Genomic DNA, 19401 nt, shown 5'->3' on the forward strand with positions numbered 1-19401 from the left:
TGCAATGAATCAGAATTGATCAGAGACCTTAAGGTAAAAGAACCCTTACAGGCAGTGATCATAACATGATTGAATACACGCTGAATTTTGAGAAGGAGGTGTAAAGTCAAATGCATTAGTATTACAGTGGAGTAAAGGGAATTACAGAAGCATGAGAGGATTTGGCCGGAATTGACTGGAAAAAAAAGTCAGGGATGACAGCGGAGCAGCAATGGCTGGAATTTCTGGAAGCAATTTGGAAGACACAGGATATATACACGCCAAAGAGGAAGAAGTACTCCTAAGGCAAGATGACACAACCATGGCTAGCTAACAAGAGAAGTCAAAGCCAACATAAAAGCCAAAGAGAGGGCATATAATAGAGCAAAATTTAATGGATTTGGGAAGCTTTTAAAAACCAACAGAAGACAACTAAAAAAATTAAGAAGAAAAAGATGGATTATGAAAAGAGAATACTGAAAGCTTCTTCAGATACATAAAATGTAAAAGAGAGGCGAGAGTGAATATCAGACTGTTGGAAAACAATGCTTGAGAGGTAGTAATGGGGGACATCAAAATGGCAGACGAGTCCTCAGGGAAATCTCCTGGACCTGATGGGTTCCCTGTGGAATTTTATAAATCATTCTCCTCACTTCTTTCTCCTCAGTTACTTTCAGTACTATCTGACTCGTTTAATTACGGCAAATTGCCACCCTCTTTCAATGAGGCATCTATTATTCTTCTTTTAAAAAAGGGCAAAGACCCAACAGAGTGTTTCTCGTACAGGCCGATCTCTCTGCTCAATGTTGATGTAAAGATCTTAGCTAAAGTGTTGGCTCATAGATTAGAAACCGTTATTCCCTCCATTATCTCTGATGACCAAACAGGCTTTATTAAAAACCGTCTCCCTTTTTTTAACATTCGGCGTCTATTCAATATTTTATACTCAGTTCCAACTGGGACTTCTGAATGTGTTATCTCCCTTGATGCGGAGAAAGCATTTGATCGTATAGAGTGGAACTACCTTTTTGCAGTCTTAGAAAAATTTGACCTCGGCCAAAGTTTCATCTCTTGGATCCAATTGCTGTACCTGTGTCCTACTGCTTCTGTTCTAACTAACTTTCAGAAATCCCAAGTATTCAATCTCAAACGTGGCACCCGTCAGGGATGCCCCTTAAGTCCCTTTCTCTTTGATTTGGCTATAGAACCTCTGGCGATAGCATTTCGAAAATGTCCTGAACTGACCGGGATTTGGAGAGGGGGTGTTGAGCATAAAGTCTCTCTCTATGCTGATGACTTATTACTCTTTCTCTCATATCCGTCTACATCCTTACCTCTAATGTTTTCACTTCTTGACCAGTTTAGCCAGATCTCTGGCTATAAACTCAACTTACATAAGAGTGAACTTTTCCCAATTAATAAAGAAGCACAAGAACTAATATTTCGTGATCTCCCTTTTAAAGTAGTCCATAATCAATTTACTTATCTTGGAATTACAGTCACAAGGAAGTTTAAAGATCTCTTTCGTGAAAACTTTGTCAATCTTTCGTATGCTACAAAACAGAGTCTGGTACAATGGTCACCTCTATGTCCTTGGTAGGTCGTATCAATGTTGTCAAAATGTATGTTCTCCCCAAATTTTTATACTTATTTCAATCTATCCCAATTTTTATTCCTAAATCTTTTTTTGATTCCTTAGACTCTATTATTTTGTCATATCTGTGGCAGAATAAGCGCTCTAGAATTAATAAAATCCACCTCCAAAAATCTAAAAAAGAGGGTGGCATGGCTTTACCTAACTTTCGCTTATATTACTGGGCAGCTAATATACGTTGTGCTGCCTTCTGGTCTTTCTTCCACGGTCAACCTGAGTGCCCTAACTGGGTAGCAATGGAGTTGAGCTCCACTAAAGAATTATCTATATCTGCACTTCTTGGCTCTGCACTCCCTAGCAGTCTGCCCAGATCAATAGCTAATCCTCTGGTCAGACACACTTTGCGTATATGGGCTCAGTTCAGGAAATGCTATGGTTTCCAGGGGTTTTCCGTTTCTAGCCCTGTCGCACATAATCACCTTTTTTTACCTACCACGTTCGATTCAGCATTCCATGTTTGGTACAGGAAGGGCATTAGACATTTTGAAGATCTCTTCATTGATAATCGCTTCGCTTCTTTTCAACAGCTCTCTGTTAAGTTCAACCTGCCTAACGCTCACTTTTTCAGATATCTCCAAATCCGACACTTTACTGCCCCTTTAATTCCTAACTTTCCTGAAATGCCTGCGAAAAATGCTATGGACCTATTTCTTTCCATTAATCCACTAGGTAAAGGTTTAATTTCAATTATCCAAGATAAACTAGCAGCCTTACGACGGGCCCCTGTGGATAAAATTAAAATGGCCTGGGAGCAGGATTTAAATATCTCCTTATCCAAGGAGAGCTGGGACTCAGTTCTCAAATCGGTTAACTCAACCTCTCTTTGTGCTCGCCATTGTCTCTTACAGTTTAAGATTGTTCATAGAGCCCATATGTCTAAATCTAAACTATCTCGATTCTACCCTGGCATTAGTCCGCTCTGTGATAAATGCAAGAGGGGCATGGTCTCTCTCATCCATATGTACTGGTTCTGTCCTAGCTTGGAGAAATTCTGGAAAGATGTCTTCACTACATTATCGGGTATTCTGAATCAGCACCTAGAACCTAACCCCTTAATTGCTCTGTTCGGTTTTTGGGGCGAGACAGATTTATGTCTGGGTCCAACCAAATGCCGAATACTATCCTTTGCCTCTCTCCTGGCGAGACGCTTGATCCTCCTTAGATGGAGAGATGTTGCCCCGCCCACTCATGCGCAATGGCTTAACGACATTATGGCCTGCTTGGACCTCGAAAAAATTCATTATTCAGTTCTCAATTCGGATTTAAAGTTCCATAAGGTCTGGGGGCCTTTTATCGAGTACTTTCATAACCTTCCTCTTGACTAGGGTTTTTTTTTCTTTTCGGTCCCTTGCTTTCAGCTCCCTTTTTTTTTCTGGTAGTAGGCATTATTATCCTCTGTTGCTAAGTGTATTCACAGTCTGGGAGTTTGACTGTCCGGACTTATACTCTCTATATTGTGTGGTGGTTGGTCTGGAATTGTTGTTTTTTTCTTGTGTTGTGGGGTTTGGGGAGGACACTAAGCTCACTTGTCTTTAATTTAGGTGCTTTTTTGTTAAATTCTCTTCCTTTGTAGCATATTGTTATTGTATGCTTAACCTTGCTCTGTATTAAGGCTCCTCATTGGGATTTGGGGTTTTTAATTTTGTAAAATGTTTCGAAGAACTAATAAAAAAATTTGAAAAAAAAAAATGGCAGACGAACAAAATAAGTACTTTACATCAGTCTTCACTGTGGAAGACACAAGCAGTATGCTGGAAGTTCAAGAGCGTCAGGAGTCAGAAATGTGTGAAGCTACCATTACTAGGAAGAAAGTTCTTGGGAATCTGAAATGTCTGAAGGTAGATAAGTCTCCTGACCCAGATGGTATACACCCCAGGGTTCTAAAAGAGGTGGCTGGAGGCATTGGTAACGATCTTTCAAGAATTACTAGATTCTGGAATGGTTCCGGAAGACTGGAAAATGGTAAATATCACTCCACTCAAGAAGGGAAAGAGGCAGAAGAAAGGAAATTATAGGCCAGTTAGTTTGACTTCTGTGGCTGGAAAGATACTGGAGTTGATTGTTAAGGATCAGGTCTCAGGGTTACTTGGAGCCACATGGTAAAATTGGCCCTAGTTAGTATGATTTCCTCAAGGGAAAATTGTGCCTGACATAGCTGTTGGAACTCTTTGAAAAATTACAAGCAGGATAGACAAAGGAGAAATTGGTTGATGTTGTGTACTTGGATTTTCAGGTCTTTGACAAGGTGCCACATGAGGCTGCTTAACAAGCCATGAGCTCATGGTGTTACAGGAAAGATTCTAGCATGGATAAAAGAGTGGCTGATTGGCAGGAGGTGAAGAGTGGGAATAAAGAGAGCCTTTTCTGGTTGCCTGCCGGTGACACTAGTGGTATTCCATAGGGGTCTGTGTTGGATCTGATCCCTTTTTAATGTTACATGTCAAAGATTTGGATGATGGAATTGATGACTGTGTTGCAAATTTTGCAGATGATGTGAAGATAGGTGGAGGGACAGGTAGTTTTGAGGAAGTAGAAAGACCTAGAAAGATTAGGAGGAGGAGCAAAGAAATGGCAGATAGAATACAGTGTTGGGAAGTATATAGTCATGCACTTTGGCAAAACAAACGAAAGGGCTGACTATTTTCTAAATGGAGAGAAAATACAAAAAACTCAGGCGCAATGGGATTTGGGAGTCCTTCTGCAGGTTAATTTGTAAGTTGAGTCTTTGGTGAGGAAGGCAATTGCAATGCTAGCATTCATTTCAAGAGGACTAGAGTAGAAAATTAAGGATGTAATGTTGAGGCTTTATAAGGTACTGGTGATACCTAATGGAGCATTGTGAGCAGTTTTAAGCTGCATGTCTTAGAAAGAATGTGCTGAAACTGGAGAAGGTTCAAAGGAGGTTCACTAAAATGATTCCAGGAATGAACGGCTTGTCATGTAAAGAGCATCTGATGGCTCTGGGTCTGTATTCACTTGAACTCAGAAGAATGAGGGGTGACCTTATTGAAACACCTATTTGAGTGGTGAAAGGCTTTGACAGATTGGATGCAGAGAGGATGTTTCCTATGCTGGGAGAGTCTAAGAATAGAGGACACAGCCTCAGAATAGAGGGGCATCCTTTTAGAACGGAGATGAGGAGGAATTTCTTTAGTCAGAAAATGGTGAACCTGTGGAATTCTTTGCCACAGGCAGTCATGGAAGCCAAGTCTTAAAGTATATTTAATAGAACCATAGAGCACTACAGCGCAGTACAGGCCCTTCAGCCCTCCATGTTGTGCCAACCCATATAATCCTTAAAAAAAAGTACTAAACCCACACTACCCCATAACCATTTTTCTTTCATCCATGTGTCTGTCCAAGAGGCTCTTAAATACCCCTAACGTTTTAGCCTCCACCACCATCCCTGGCAAGTCATTCCAGGCACTCGCAACCCTCTGTGTTAAAAAACTTACCCAGATGTCTCCCCTAAACTCCCCTCCCTTAATTTTGTACATATGCCCCCTGGTGTTTGCTATTGGTGCCCTAGGAAACAGGTACTGACTATCCACCCTATCTATGCCTCTCATAATCTTGTAGACCTCTATCAAGTCCCCTCTTCATTCTTCTACGCTCCAAAGAGAGAAGTCCCAGCTCTGCTAACCTTGCTTCATATGACTTGTACTCCAAACCAGGCAACATCCTGGTAAGTCTCCTCAGCACCCTCTCCATAGCTTCCACATTCTTCCTATAATGAGGTGACCAGAATTGAACACAATACTCTGTGCGGTCTCACCAGAGATTTGTAGAGTTGCAACATGACCTCTCTGCTCTTGAACTCAATCCCCATTAATGAAGCTTAGCATCCCATAGGCCTTCTTAAACACCCTATCAACCTGCGCAGCGACCTTGAGGGATGTAAGGATTTGAACCCCAAGGTCCCTTTGTTCATCTACACTCTTAAGTAACTGACCATTAATCCTGTACTCAGTCTTCTGGTTTGTCCTTCCAAAATGCATCACCTCACACTTGTCCGGATTGAACTCCAACTGCCATTTTTCTGCCCAACTCTGCAGCCTGTCTATATCCTCTTGTAACCTTTGACAACCTACAGCTCCATCCACAACTCCTCCAATCTTCGTGTCATCTGCAAACTTACTCACCCATCCTTCCACCTCTACATCCAGGTCATTTATAAAAATGACAAATAGCAAGGGTCCCAGGACAGATCCCTGCGGCACTCCACTAGTCACCGACCTCCAGGCAGAATACTTTCCTTCCACAACTACCCTCTGCTTTCCTCCTTTAAGCCAATTTTTTATCCAAACAGCCAAGGTTCCACTCATCCCATGCCTCAGGAGTTTCTGGATGAGTTTCTGGATGAGTCTCTTGATAAGGCAGAGGTTGACAGATTCTCAACTGGTCAGGACATGAGGAAGAAGGCAGGAGATTGGGGCTAAGAGGAAAACTGGATCAGCCACAATGAAATGGTGGAGCAGACTCGATGGACCAAATGACCTAATTCTGCTCCTGTGTCTTATGGTCTAAGACAGGAAACACTTCCTCCTTTGTAATCTGTATGATTACTGACCTCACTGCAGCTTTGCCTCACTTCCCTAGACTGTGTCCATCTCCCGACTACAAACAGATGCAAAAAAAATCCATTTAAGACCTCTTCCATGTCTTTCAGCTCCATGCACAGATAACCACTCTGTTCTTCCAGAGGACCGTTTTTGTCCCTTGCTATCCTTTTGCTCTTAATATATCTGTAGAAGCCTTCGGGATTCTCCATCTCCTTGTCTGCTAGAGCAATCGCATGCTTTCTTTAGCCCTCCTGATTTCCATCTTAAGTGTTCTCTTGTATTTCCTATACAAAATTGACTAACGTAAATGAATGTTAAGCACAAAATATTAATAATGTGTAATGCATTTGGAGAAAAAAAAGGATATTCATAACATTAACAGGATTTACCTGAATATGTCCTGTAAGGTGGTATTAATCGTTCTCCCCAGGCTTCACTTGAATGTCCTGGATCTGAATCTAAAGAGAACAATTTAACACTTGTAACGTACCTGTTATAAAAAAAATTCTGGTCTTATATAACAATCTAACCGTGAATAAGAACTTCCATTTTGGTGGCAGTCTATTCAAAATAGTATTTCCAACATCTTAAGAGAACTTATGAGAGCATCAAACAGATTTCAATTACCAAATTCCACATGACAACTACCTGAAAAATCGGTTGGAAATTTAAATTTCTGGGCAAGATTGATCAATAGAATTGTTTTTAATGTTGAAAGGAAAGCTCTAAAGATTATAGTCTACTGAGCTGAAGAAATGGAAACTAAGCTAATGCTGTATTTTTCATCTTAGAAGTCTCTCTTTGCCAAGGTCAAATTAAATTATTTAAAAATACGTGCTCCTGTGATGTCTATTTTTAAATCCCTGCACACCAACATTTCAGAAACCAAAGTTTCCAATCATGTGACTCTTAAGTGGAATGACCAAACAAACATCAAACTCAGATCATGTGACTCAGAACTAAATTACAAGGGACTTTCCATATTAACAGCATTTGTAAAGTTGAACTAGAAAATATATACTTTAAATGGAAAACACTAACATAAAAACATGCAATATTTGTATTGTATCTGTGAGAAATAATAGAGGTTAACGCAAAATAATTTGGAATTACTTTTTTAGTGGTTTACTACACCATGAAACTGGACTTTCACTTTTTCTTACTTAAGCTTTGGAATATCCTGAGTCTTTGAACAATTTGATAGAGCAGGAAATTGTAAGTATTGGCCGTGGCCCAAGTATGTCAAATGCAGAAACACTACATTTTAAACAAAAACAGAAAATGCTGAATAAACTCAGCAGGTCAGGTAGCATCTGGAGGAAAGCGAAACAGTTACTTTTACAGGTTCCACGTCTAAAAGATTCCATGAAGGGCTAGACCTGAAACATTAACTCTTTCTTTCCTGTATGCTAGCTTGACTGCAGAGATTTGCTGGCATTTTGAGCTAGAATTGCTTTGCTATATAGAAAATCTTGCACATACTTTTATTCTCTCTTTTAACATTGCACTGAAGTGCCAACAATAGTCACACAGAAGCTGGATGTCATTAAAATACATGTAGAAACATTTGCATTTTCAGGTGAAGTTTCTAAATGTTAGCATGTACATTAGAAAGTTCAAAGTATATTTATTATCAGAGAACAAATATATGCCACCTTGAGATTCATTTTCTTGTAGGCATACTCAACAAATCCATAATAGAATAACAAAAATCATATAGTCAATGAAAGACAACACCAATTTGGGTCAACCAGTGTGCAAAAGACAACAAACTGTGCAAGTACAAGAGAAAGAAATAACAGTAATGAATAAGCAATAAATATCAAAAATAAATATCCCCTTTCGTTCAGATGGTTGAAGGGTAATATAGAAAGTGGAACAGTACAGCATGGGAACAGGTCATTTGGCCAATATTGTTTGCCAAACTATCTAAAAAGCAAATCAAAAACACTCAAACACGAATCCCTCCTACTTACACCATGTCCATTTTCCCATCTTCCTTACATCCATGTGCCATCCAAACATCTCTTAAAAGCCTCCAATGTACTTGCCTCCATCACCATACCAGGCATCCAGAACCTGAAGAAATTTACCCCTCACATCCCCTTTGAACCTACCCCCTCTGACATTCAAAGCATACCCTTTGGTATTAGACACTGTAACACCTGTTCATGAACCTGAGGCTCCTGTACCTTTACACAGCACTGAAATAGGAGGGAGTGGATTCAATTCTTGTTTAGAGACTAAAGGTATTGGTGAGGGAGAAAAAAATATTGCAAATCAATTCTCCAATTATAGAAGTGACCTATAAGAAGGAAGAAATAACAGCAGTTAAAGGAGGAGGAACACGAGAAGAAATAGCATTGTTGAAGAAGTCAAAAACTACAGTTAAAAATGGGATAGTTTAAAATTTTGTCACAAATTTATAAGCAATGTTCATATTGTGTTGGGATTGGAAGTCTTACTAGAGGCATTAAAATATGGAGCTCTGAGGATAATACATATGATATTTAGAAGAGTGAGCATAGTGAACACTTTGGAGGGAAATTTGGGGAATGGCAAAGGTTCAATAGTGAGGATTTTTTTGAGAAGCATTTTCGCAGCTGTTGTGAATGAGAACAATACAGGAGAAGGTACTAGTAAATAATACCTGCTAACATTGGAGATCAGTGAGAATAGGGAATAGAGCAAAGGTGGCTCTTGTGGAAAATACGTGCTCAGAAAGTTAAGATGAGATAACAAAGCATGAGAAATGTAAATTCTGTGCTGAATGGAGAGAAACTGCAGAGGTAGCTAATGATTTTGAACTTGATGACAAAATATTCACATGTACCTTGCATTTGTTGAAGTGAAAGGATGCAAGAAGTTGGTTCACAATATGAAGTCAAGGCTGTCTACAATCTAGATTGATCCTGGAATAATGAGCAGTTTTGCACACGAGAAAGATCCTCTCAGAACTGCTAATAAATAGTTATTATAAAAGTTGCCTTCAAGCTAATTACAGCACTTTAATTAACTTACTTCTGTTTCAATGCTCCATTTCCTTTTGCTTGACCTCTTAGTTCCGAGTAATAGTAATTAAAATCTATGCAGAGAATTTAGGACAGAGGTTGAGTAATTGCTAGTGTCATTATTCCCAGACAAAACCAATTGATCACTGTGTGCTTTTGATTAGCAGATCAGCTGGGTAACTTTACTGGCCTTAAATTTTATTTCTAAACCTCTGGATAAATGCTTTCTAAATCGCTAAGTATATTATTACTGCTATATAGACTAAAGAACAGTTCTGAAATGTCTAAGGATTCCAGTAAGCTAAAATGCTTCAAAGTTCCCACATTATTTAAGAACAATGTATTGTTGTACCAGCATTATCAGATTTGTTATCTACAACTTTTGATTCACTGTTGCTCTGGGCTAATTGGATAATTTTCAATATTCTCCAGCACTTGTAATATGGTCCTGCTAAATGCATAACTATAGCTGCACCCGTTGACATAAAAAAGGGAAAATATCTCCAGGTCAAAATACATTGTTTACCTTCAGATTTCATGGTTCAAGTTGCTGGCCAGCCAAGAACTAACATGGCTTTATGAAAGGGAAAGCATTTTGAAAGATTTGAGAGAGGATGTAACAAGCAGGCAAGATAATGGGGAAACAGTACACACAGTGTACTTGGAATTCCACATTGTACAATAAGGTGCAATTCAAAACGTAACTGACCAAAATAATAATGGTGCAGATGAGTATCCATTTAAAAGAATGAGAAAGCAAATTATTATTTAATGAGAACAAAACAAAAAGTGTGATATAAAGGGGTTTTCGGGTCCTTGTGCACGAAATATAAAGTTAGCATGTAGGTGCTGCAAGAAATCAAGGTGGCTAATGGAATATTGGTCTTTATTAGAAGGGGAATGGAATACAAAACAAAAACAGGGAAGCTTTGATGCAACTTAACAAGGTGCTGCTAAGGCCACACCTAATATTCTATATATGAATGTGATCACTTATGGACAGGCATGCTTTTACTGGAGGCAGAGGTGGTTTACTAAGTTCATTGCTAAGGTAAAGGGGTTGACACAAGACAAGCATTGCAGATTGGGTTACACGTGCTGGAATTTAGAAGGAAATAAGACCTGATTGAAACATAAATGTTAGAGAGGGTTCTGCAAGGGTGAATGCTGAAAGGAGGTTCCCTTAGTGTGGGCATCTAAAACTGGAATACATGGATTCAAAATAAGGGAGTGAGCGTTTAAGAGAAGTGACAAGGAAGTGCTTCTCCACAGGGTTGTTACAGTTTGGAATTCTCTAGCCCAGACAGATTGAGAGAGAATTAATGAATATGCCTGAGATGGAGTGTCCAGGAGAAACAAAAGTCAAGGAAAAAAGGAAGTTTTTTTTTTAAAAAGCAGAACATCACAGGGAAGTAGAAAACTATGGAAAGTACAGTCGCTGGGACTAGGCAGATTAACAGTTTAGCATGGGCTAGATGGGCTGAAGGGCTTGTTTCTATGCTGTAGTGTTCTATGACTATGACTCATCTATAGGTTCCTTCATAGTTATTTTAACTTACTTCATGTAGTCATTTTGTGCTTTGATGGAGACAAGAGAAACTGTAGACATTGGAAGATTGCTCGCAAGCTCTGCCCCAACCCTCTACCTTACTTCTATGCCCTCTCTGCTCTTTCAGTCCAGATGACCCAAAACACTGTCCATTTCCCTCCACAGATCATTCCTGAGCCATTGGGTTGCTCCAGCAGCTCACTTATTGTTTTTGCATTTTTACTATCACAGTATGTGAATCACTGACTTTAACCAAATGTAAAGTATCACCCTGTTCAGAATATTGTGTTATCTCAGCCACTAATAAACAATGCTGTGGAAACCCCTTTTTTCTGATATACACCTGCTATATTCTGTTTAATGGTCACACCCAAGTCACAAGAATGTCACCTGAGATTAGTGCAGACAATTGGGAATTTGTGGTACATTCTAAATCAGTGAGGCTTTCAGATTATAAAAACAAATCCTATATTCCCACGCCCTTTTAAAATGTATTGCATAGTTCATAAATCAGGATTGTTTGCACACATTAAAGCAGGTTTCCTGAGAAAACAGTAATTTTATTTTAAGCAAGACAAGTTACAGCAGGTTACTTCTGGTGGTTTGGAAAATTCAGGCTAAGTTTTAAACTCAAAAGATTGTTTTCTTAAATTACAAGTCATAAATTCACCAGAGGGTATCCAATGACAGAGGCGGACTCTCAGCTGTACCCAAGCTGTTCCACTGTGGCAGACCATCGTGTCCCGTAAGTCCAGATCCTGTTGCCACTGGTAACCTCCATTGAGGGGCTGTTGCTCTCTCCCTTATAATCAATGGGCAATGATAGCAGCACACCCATGAGTGCCCATGTCACACAGGAAGCAACATTTTGAAAGGGTGTCTGAAATGAACAACAGATGACCCTGGCAGCTGAACCCATGGTGGTCACAGACCTTTGATGTCCTGACACTGTCAAAGCTGCATGGTAAGAACTTAGTCTGACGTTGTCTTGTTTGGAGCCACCGGCATGAGTCTGCTGGAGGCTCTACTGATAGGGCTTTCTGGGAGAGGGAGAGGAGGAAAAACGAATCACTTCTGCCTGCCTGAGTGTAGACTACTTGCCATTTTAGCAAGCTCACTGTTGTCCTTCACTGTATTAGCAAAGGCTATGTAAACTTGATCAGGCATTTGTTGCAATAACAAGTACCTTAAAGATAAAATAAGGATGGTGATTACCCAGGAGAGATAGCATATGGTCCATTAGTTCTGAAGGCCTAGTGTCACCCAGGCAGGGCAAGGAGAGCAACTGTTTGGCACGCTAAGACTCAAGACAGTCTAAAAGTCTGAGTTTACAGAGTGACATATTTATCACAATCTGGTGGATTTTCTAGTAGACTCACCACTCTGGCTGTAATGGAACTTCTAAGCAATGCTCCTACATAGTAAAATTTGGTATTGTCTGTGGCAATTTTTTGCAGTGTGAACTAGGCGTTTTGCTATGTAAACCATGAAGTAGTGTGCTGCTCCCAAAACTCTGGCAGCTTCAAAGTGACTCCATTGGTTGACATGTTGCTGAGCGAGTCTGAGAGTATCAAGGTCACCAATGTAGGATTTTGTGACTAAAACATCTAGGAGTCACTCTATATGCTTAACAAAAGCCTCAGCCTTTTATTTCTAGTACGAACAAAACCAAAAGCGATCGCCTTATGCTGTCGTCATTACGTTAGACACCGAGTCTTAAAGTGAATACAACCACTCAATGATGCTGTTTGTAAATTATGTACGTAGGGTTTCTCAGTAATGTTAACTGCTAAGGCTAATGAAATGGCTTCTCTGTAGCAGTGATGTTTGGGTTATAACTGCAGCTAAAAGGTAGCTAACCAATGGGAGAAATGTTATTCTTTCTTGTATGTCTGGGAGCCAGGGTTTTCATGGGCTTTCGGTTGAGGAGAGTGAAGAGGAAGGACAAGTGCCGAGAGCGCTGGGTGATCACCGGATGGCGTATACTGGAATCTGAGGGTCTGAGGGTCGGCAATGTTTTGGCAGAGGTCATTTATGGAGGAATACCTGAGGTGTGAGCTCCAACGATCTTGTGCATGAACTATTTAATAAAAGTGGTGCCTTTTTCTTTTATATTTTGTTTCTCTGCTAACCATAGCAAATTAAATTATAAAGTGTAATCATTTAATCGCATATTGTGTACTGTCTGATATTTTGCGTTGTGGGTTTGTACTGGGGTACATTACACAGCTTCCAGCCAAACTTGAATGCCTTGTTTGGCGGGGCCGAATGCTGATTCCCCTAGATGAATGTCAGCGACAAGCTTAGTGGGCTACATGTAGAACATTTTCTATTATGAACAATATCTGTCATCTATCCAATTACATTACCCCACACTATAATTGTAGGTTTATAGGGTAGTAGCACATGCTTAACATGAATGGTTGGTAAAAATGTTAACATTATGATTTCAGTTATGTTCTCTCTCTCCCTGTCAACTATTAAATTCAGATTTTAAAAAAAATCTGTATGAATTTTGTACCAATGTAATATAAAGATACACTTACAATTAATTAGCAATTGTTTTGCCTGAAAGAAAATGTTTACAACCTGTGCAGTCACACCCTTCTCAGGGCTGGTTATTTTGCATTCCAGAAGATGACATTTAATTACAGTTAGTGACTTAGTGAATAGAGATAGACTTCGTTTTGGTGGGAACTGTCTGAAAACAAAAGCAGAACAGCAAGTTCTTTACAACTCCAGTACTTTCATACTTAAAAGGTTTCTCCACTTCCAGATGATGCCAAAACAACTAATCAAACAGTAACACATCATTTTAAAGTGAAAGTTACTACTAATTTTGAAGGCAGCATGGGTTGATTCCCTTTAAATGTGCATATAGTATTAAATGAGTCTCCTTTGCTTGCTGGTTGACAGACACATTACCATGTAATCAGTTTTTCTGTGATAGAAGACAATCTGGGAACATGATAAATTGTGGTCCACCACTGGACAGTCCACTTCTAATGTCTGCCCAAGATCCTAAAGAAGACTGTTCTGGCAGCCCCATTGCTTAGGCATGCTCTTGCCCATTAAAATTGTGTCTTCTGGCCTGACCTCAGTTCTTTTCCATTTATATCCACTGCATTTCTGATATCAAATTGGTTGTTGTGATGCATCTAATGTGGTAGTGTAGTGGGTAATGCTCGTCACTCTCACTTTCAGCTACCACCGCTGGCTGCGAAAAGGACAGCTGAATGTGCAAGTGTCTCCTTACCAGTACATAGCTTCTCCAACAGCAAACTTCATTATAGTTCATTCTCGCTGGCAACACACCGAAACTGTACTCCTTTTGGACTCAAGCTGAACTACAGAGGATGGGGAGGAGGTCTGGTCCCTGCACACAGAGCACGCAGGCCCACCGGTGTGTGGACACGCTCGGCTGCTCGTAAACCAGATCCCCAGCTATGGGTAAATGGCCCCACTGCCTTGTGGGCATCCTCAGGAGAAATGAAAGCTACGGGAGTAAAAGCTACGGATTTGCTCCAGACAGCAAATCCGGAGTGGAGTCCCTAAAGATGGCTGGATGTCATTGAACATCCTTCCAGCAGCTCCTGCAGCCAAGCTGGTGCCAAATTCATTGCTTCATTAGCTTTCCTTCAGACAACACTGGTGAGGCCGAGAGGAGGATCTTGACAACTGGGCACCTCAGGATCTTCATACCTTTCGCCTAGGCTTGTGATGATGATCACCATCACCCACCGTCTTTCGAGACAGGTGGATGCCAACCAACTATTTTTGATGTTCTCTGCCACTTTGACAGCTCCCTGATCCCAAAAGGCCTACCTTTACAGCAGATACACAACACTACATCTCCATACTACAGAGGGTCTAAAAACCACTTTCTTGAACAAGTGCCAATCAATTCCCCTTCAAACATGCACGTGCACACACTTACTAGCTTGGCTGAAAACACCTTCAAGTTGAATAATTTCAACTCCATTCTCATTTTCCAGATCAAAAGTGTCACTATGGAAACCCTTGTGGGCTGAAGCTATGCCAGTCTTTCTGGCTGAACCATGGCTTTCCTTCAACCATAGTGGCCAGATCCCTTGACTATCTCATCTAGTTCCTACACTTTCATTCTCACTGCTATTCCTATTCCTCACCTTGCATCCCACCAGCCTTCATATTCAATTGATGATCCTTTGCAATTTCCACCAATTCCAGCAAGAACTCAGCATTTCAAACATTTCCTTTATGAGAACCTGGTTGACTCTTTTGATCCCAGCAATTGCTCTCCACATAATCGCATTTCCCCAATGCAAAAACAAGAGAAGCAACACCTGTCCCTTCACTTCTTCCTTTTCTACCAGCTATGGACCCAAACAGTCTTTCTAAGTGAAGCAGTGATTCACTTGCATTTCTTCCAATCTAGTATACTCCATTCAGTATTCACAATGTTCTACATAGTAGGAATGAATTCCAGATGTGCAGTGCAACCGTGTTCATTCTGTAAGAATGACTGTTTACTGTTGTCTGCCATTTTAATTCCCCAACCCACTCCCATTAGTTTTTGCCTTTCTGCACTGTTATACTGAGGCCCAATGTAAGACTGAGTAATAGCACCTCACCATCAGCTCAATATCAAAATTTCTTACTTGCTTTTTCTGTCTCCATCAGATCAGACTGATTCTGCTGTGCCATCAATCTGTGATACTATCTGTTTTCTTTCACTTCATTAGTATAACCTTACCTTCTAGGCATGTACCATAGCCATTACATACTCCTTCGCTATATCATCCTCTGCTGCCCCCATCAATCTTTATGCCTAAAGGAACAATGGCAACCTAGTCTTCGCTCTTTGACTAATATTTCCCTCAACTTATCCACCCCTTCCTAGAACTGTGAATGAAAATTAAAAATCTGCAGATGCTAGAAACACTTATGCCTGTCAAAATTTGTAGTAAGTAAATAGTTAATACTTCAGGTCTCAAACCCTTCATCTGAAGTGGGAAAGAGAGAAAACAGGTCAGTTTTCAGTAGCAGAGAAGGAGGGGAAGGGTTAGATTAAACAGAGATTAGCTCTCAGAGTGAGACCAAATGACTAATGCAGCAGTAATGTGGGAGAGGGAAGGTAAATTAAAATAGCTCCATGTCTCTCCAGGGATAAAGCAGCAGCCAGCTCTCTGCAATTTAAAACTAACTTAGTTTTTTTCTCTCTCTCCCAGTTTTGATGAAGGGTCTTCAATCTGAAACCTTATCTCTGACTCCTTTCTGTCTGATCTGCTGAGTGCTTCTAGTATTTTCTGTTTTTATTTAGAATAAACTACAGTGGTTTTTGATCAACACTGAAATCAATATATTGCAGATGTAGGCCTCCATTGTGGCTGCATACAAGTGAAAATTTTGCAGCAGATATATACCAATACATGGAAAACTACCCAGTAACATTGTTATGACTGCAATTCCATCTTTTTTCAAACTGCATTAAATTGCAATCTCTCCTTTTCATAAGGCATTAACTTATCCTACAGTATAGAAAAATAATCTTGATATATTGGTAGATGAATCATTGATCCCATCTGCACATAATGTGAGACACGCAGCTGAGATCTTAGTTGCGATATTAAACAGAATTTAAATCAATGAGTAATACCAAGCATAGGATTTTCTCTATATGGAATACAGACTGCAGGGCTGGTTATCATCATGCAAGAAGAATATAATGCCATTGGCAACAATGTAGCAGATGTTATTCTCATACTTGACATCAGACACTAGATCTGGTGGGAAGACAACAGAAGTTGTTCGTTTGCAACTAAAAAACTTAATTCTGTATCTCTAAAGGATCTCCTGATTTTCCATATTGACAAGATATAATTGGAGAAATTATTTACTATATGCCAGAGAAAAACAATGGGGAGAGAAAAAAAAGAGGGTTTCAGGGGAAAGAAGCTGAATGGACAACTGAATACAATTATTTCACTTCAGGGTAGTGTATAACTATGCCATTATTTGGATGCAAGTTTCTAAATGTTGTCATCACTAGGGGTGGTAATGGGAATAAGCTTTCACAATCTACTAAATGCTCCCAATGGTGTGCATCTCAAGTAGCATTTGACAACCAAGTCCAGCTGTTGACCTTCACAAGTAGCTTAGCTACTAAGCCCGGCAGTACAGTTTCTACTGATAGAAGGGGCAAAGGCATGTTACTGGCACCAGTTTGATGGGCCTCGTTAGGTGTGGTTGGCAGCCCATCGAAGGGAAGGAAATGTCTGATCTCAAACCTCCACTGCCTTGTAGCTATACCCACTCATGGGAGTAAACATCGAAGAAAAATCCAGAGCTGGAGTCCTAAAAGCGAGATCAACATAATCAACACCTGCGATGTCTCAAGTGCCAAATTTTATCAGTCTCTGCTGTTTTTTTGGATTCATCAGTTGTGTGGAAAGGGGAGCCTGCTGCATGGGCAGCAGCTTGCTCTTCTTATCATGCTGCCCTGGTTTGCATATCATGTAAACAACTAGGGAGAAACATCATGGTTGACTTTGGCCAATGGAGGGCCTCCTCAATCCGGATGCATCACACAATGTGATGGAGGCAAATGTACATCTAGCTGGAAAATTAACTGATAAACAACAAATAACAAAGTTGGCTGCATTCTGTACACTTTATTCTTTATCCATGTTTACCAATTCACTAACTGCTTATTTTTTCCAATCTATAAAAATACTAATCTACAATAAGAAAATTTGTTAAATTTCCACAGAAAACACCTGATTTACCTGTGTCGGATTCTCTTTGCTCACTCCTGGATGGACTGACAGTGAATGGAAGTTTACGTTTCATAGAAGTTTTCTCTTTCACTTCTTTTTCCAGCTCACTGCGGTCTATCTTAGGTGTTCTATTGTAGGATGTAACTTTCTCTTTATTCTAAAATGAGGCAAAATATATAAATTAACCTAAAAAATACCAAGCCACAGTATTACTTGTGTTATGGAAAGGTACATTTCATAAGTGCAAATATGATAAAGGGAAGATGCAATCCCTCTGTTCAGATTAAACTATGAATTGACTCCAAATTAAACTGAACTATGCTTTTTCCAATTAACATCACCAAATGCTATGAATATTCCTGATAAGACACAGACAGCACGTGCTGAAGTATGTCTCGATCTACTTTGCATGGAATGTTCCCAAATTCATTTTCTCACTTCTGCCATGAGCTTTCTTCTACATTTTGAAGTCGATTTTCTTGGTTATCCAGCCCGGAGACCTTTAAATATGGCGTTGTTGCTGCAATTTTTTGAGTGCAGAGATAACTTTTGTAAATAAGAAAGCAGATTATAATTCCAGCACGGTAACATCTTAAAATATAGCCTGCAATCTTGATGATCTCAGGAATGAATCAGTCAGGTTTATTATCACTGACATACATTATAAAATTTGTTTATTTGTAGCAGTAGTACAGTGCAATACACAATAAAAAGATTAAATATGCTTAAAGATTAACCTTTTGTCACATGTACATTGAAACATAAAGTGAAATGTATTGTTTGCTTCAACAACCTACTCAGTCCGAATGTGTGTTGGGGCAGGTTGCAAGTGTCACCATGTTTACACTGCCAACATGACATGCTCAAAACTTACTAACTTTTACCAATTCTTATGTCTTTGGAAGGTAAGATCAAAACAGAGCACCCAGAGGAAATCACACTGTAATGGGAAGAACACAAACTCCTTACAGACAACAGTGAGTACTGAATCCTGATCGCTGGCACTGAAAAGCGTTACGCTAACCATTACGTTACTGTGCCACCCTTTACAATAATTACTATAAGTCAGTATAAGTTACAATAAGAAACAAGTACATAAATAGTACTTGATAGTGTTGGCGTGTGGCCTAGTGGGCAAGGCATCAGACTAGTAACCTGAAGGTCACTGGTTCGAGCCTCAGCTGAGGCAGCGTGTTTGTGTCCTTGAGCAAGGCACTTAACAACGGTGCCAAGCTGCATGGGTCCTAGTGCCCTTACCTTGGACAACATCGGTGGCGTGGAGAGGGGAAGGCCTGCAGCTTGGGCAACTGCCGGTCTCCCATACGACCCTGCCCAGGTGCAGAGTTGTATGGTATGCCACCACCACCACATAAATAGTGCAAAAAGTGTAAAATAATAAGGTAGTATTCTTGGGTTCATGCACCATTCAGAAATCTGATGACTGAGGGAAGAAGCTGTTCCTAAAATGTTGAGTGTGCATCTTCAGGCTGCTGTACCACCTTCCTTATGGGAGTAATGAGAAGAGGTTATGCCCTGAATGGTGAGGGTCCTTAATGAAGGATGCTATCTTTTGGGGCATCGCATTTAGAAAATATGCTCAAAATACCTCGCTGTATAATGCATGGTGCCAGCATTACTCTCCACTGATTCCTTTTTGTTGTACAGATGGCCAATTAACTGCTCATATTTCCAGCTCTGAATCTGTGTTCAGCTACTACATTAAACATATAAACACCATTATTTAGAGATTACAATGAAATGTATATCTCCATCACCCACACTCAATGATTCTAAATGTCTGTATTTCTATTTCTATCACATCTTTTTTTTTTACCGAATTAGTGATTTCTGATACATCTAATAACTTCCATGGTTTGCCAAAAAGATT

At 39.9% G+C, this 19401-nt stretch overlaps 1 protein-coding gene across 4 annotated transcripts in view; it reads right to left on the bottom strand.

Annotated features, from left to right (window-relative positions):
- ankrd12 (ankyrin repeat domain 12) overlaps positions 1–19401 on the bottom strand; it is a 198332-nt gene that overhangs the window by 57087 nt on the left and 121844 nt on the right. For all 4 annotated transcript variants that reach the window (XM_073047322.1, XM_073047339.1, XM_073047313.1 and 1 more), the window contains exons 3-4: positions 17523–17670; positions 6585–6653 (exon numbers count right to left, since the gene is read on the bottom strand). In XM_073047322.1, coding sequence (XP_072903423.1) covers positions 6585–6653; positions 17523–17670 — 217 coding nt within the window. The remainder of the gene's footprint in view (positions 1–6584; positions 6654–17522; positions 17671–19401) is intronic.

This window comes from Hemitrygon akajei, chromosome 1 (genome assembly GCF_048418815.1).
Source record: "Hemitrygon akajei chromosome 1, sHemAka1.3, whole genome shotgun sequence".
NCBI classification, from domain to species: domain Eukaryota; kingdom Metazoa; phylum Chordata; class Chondrichthyes; order Myliobatiformes; family Dasyatidae; genus Hemitrygon; species Hemitrygon akajei.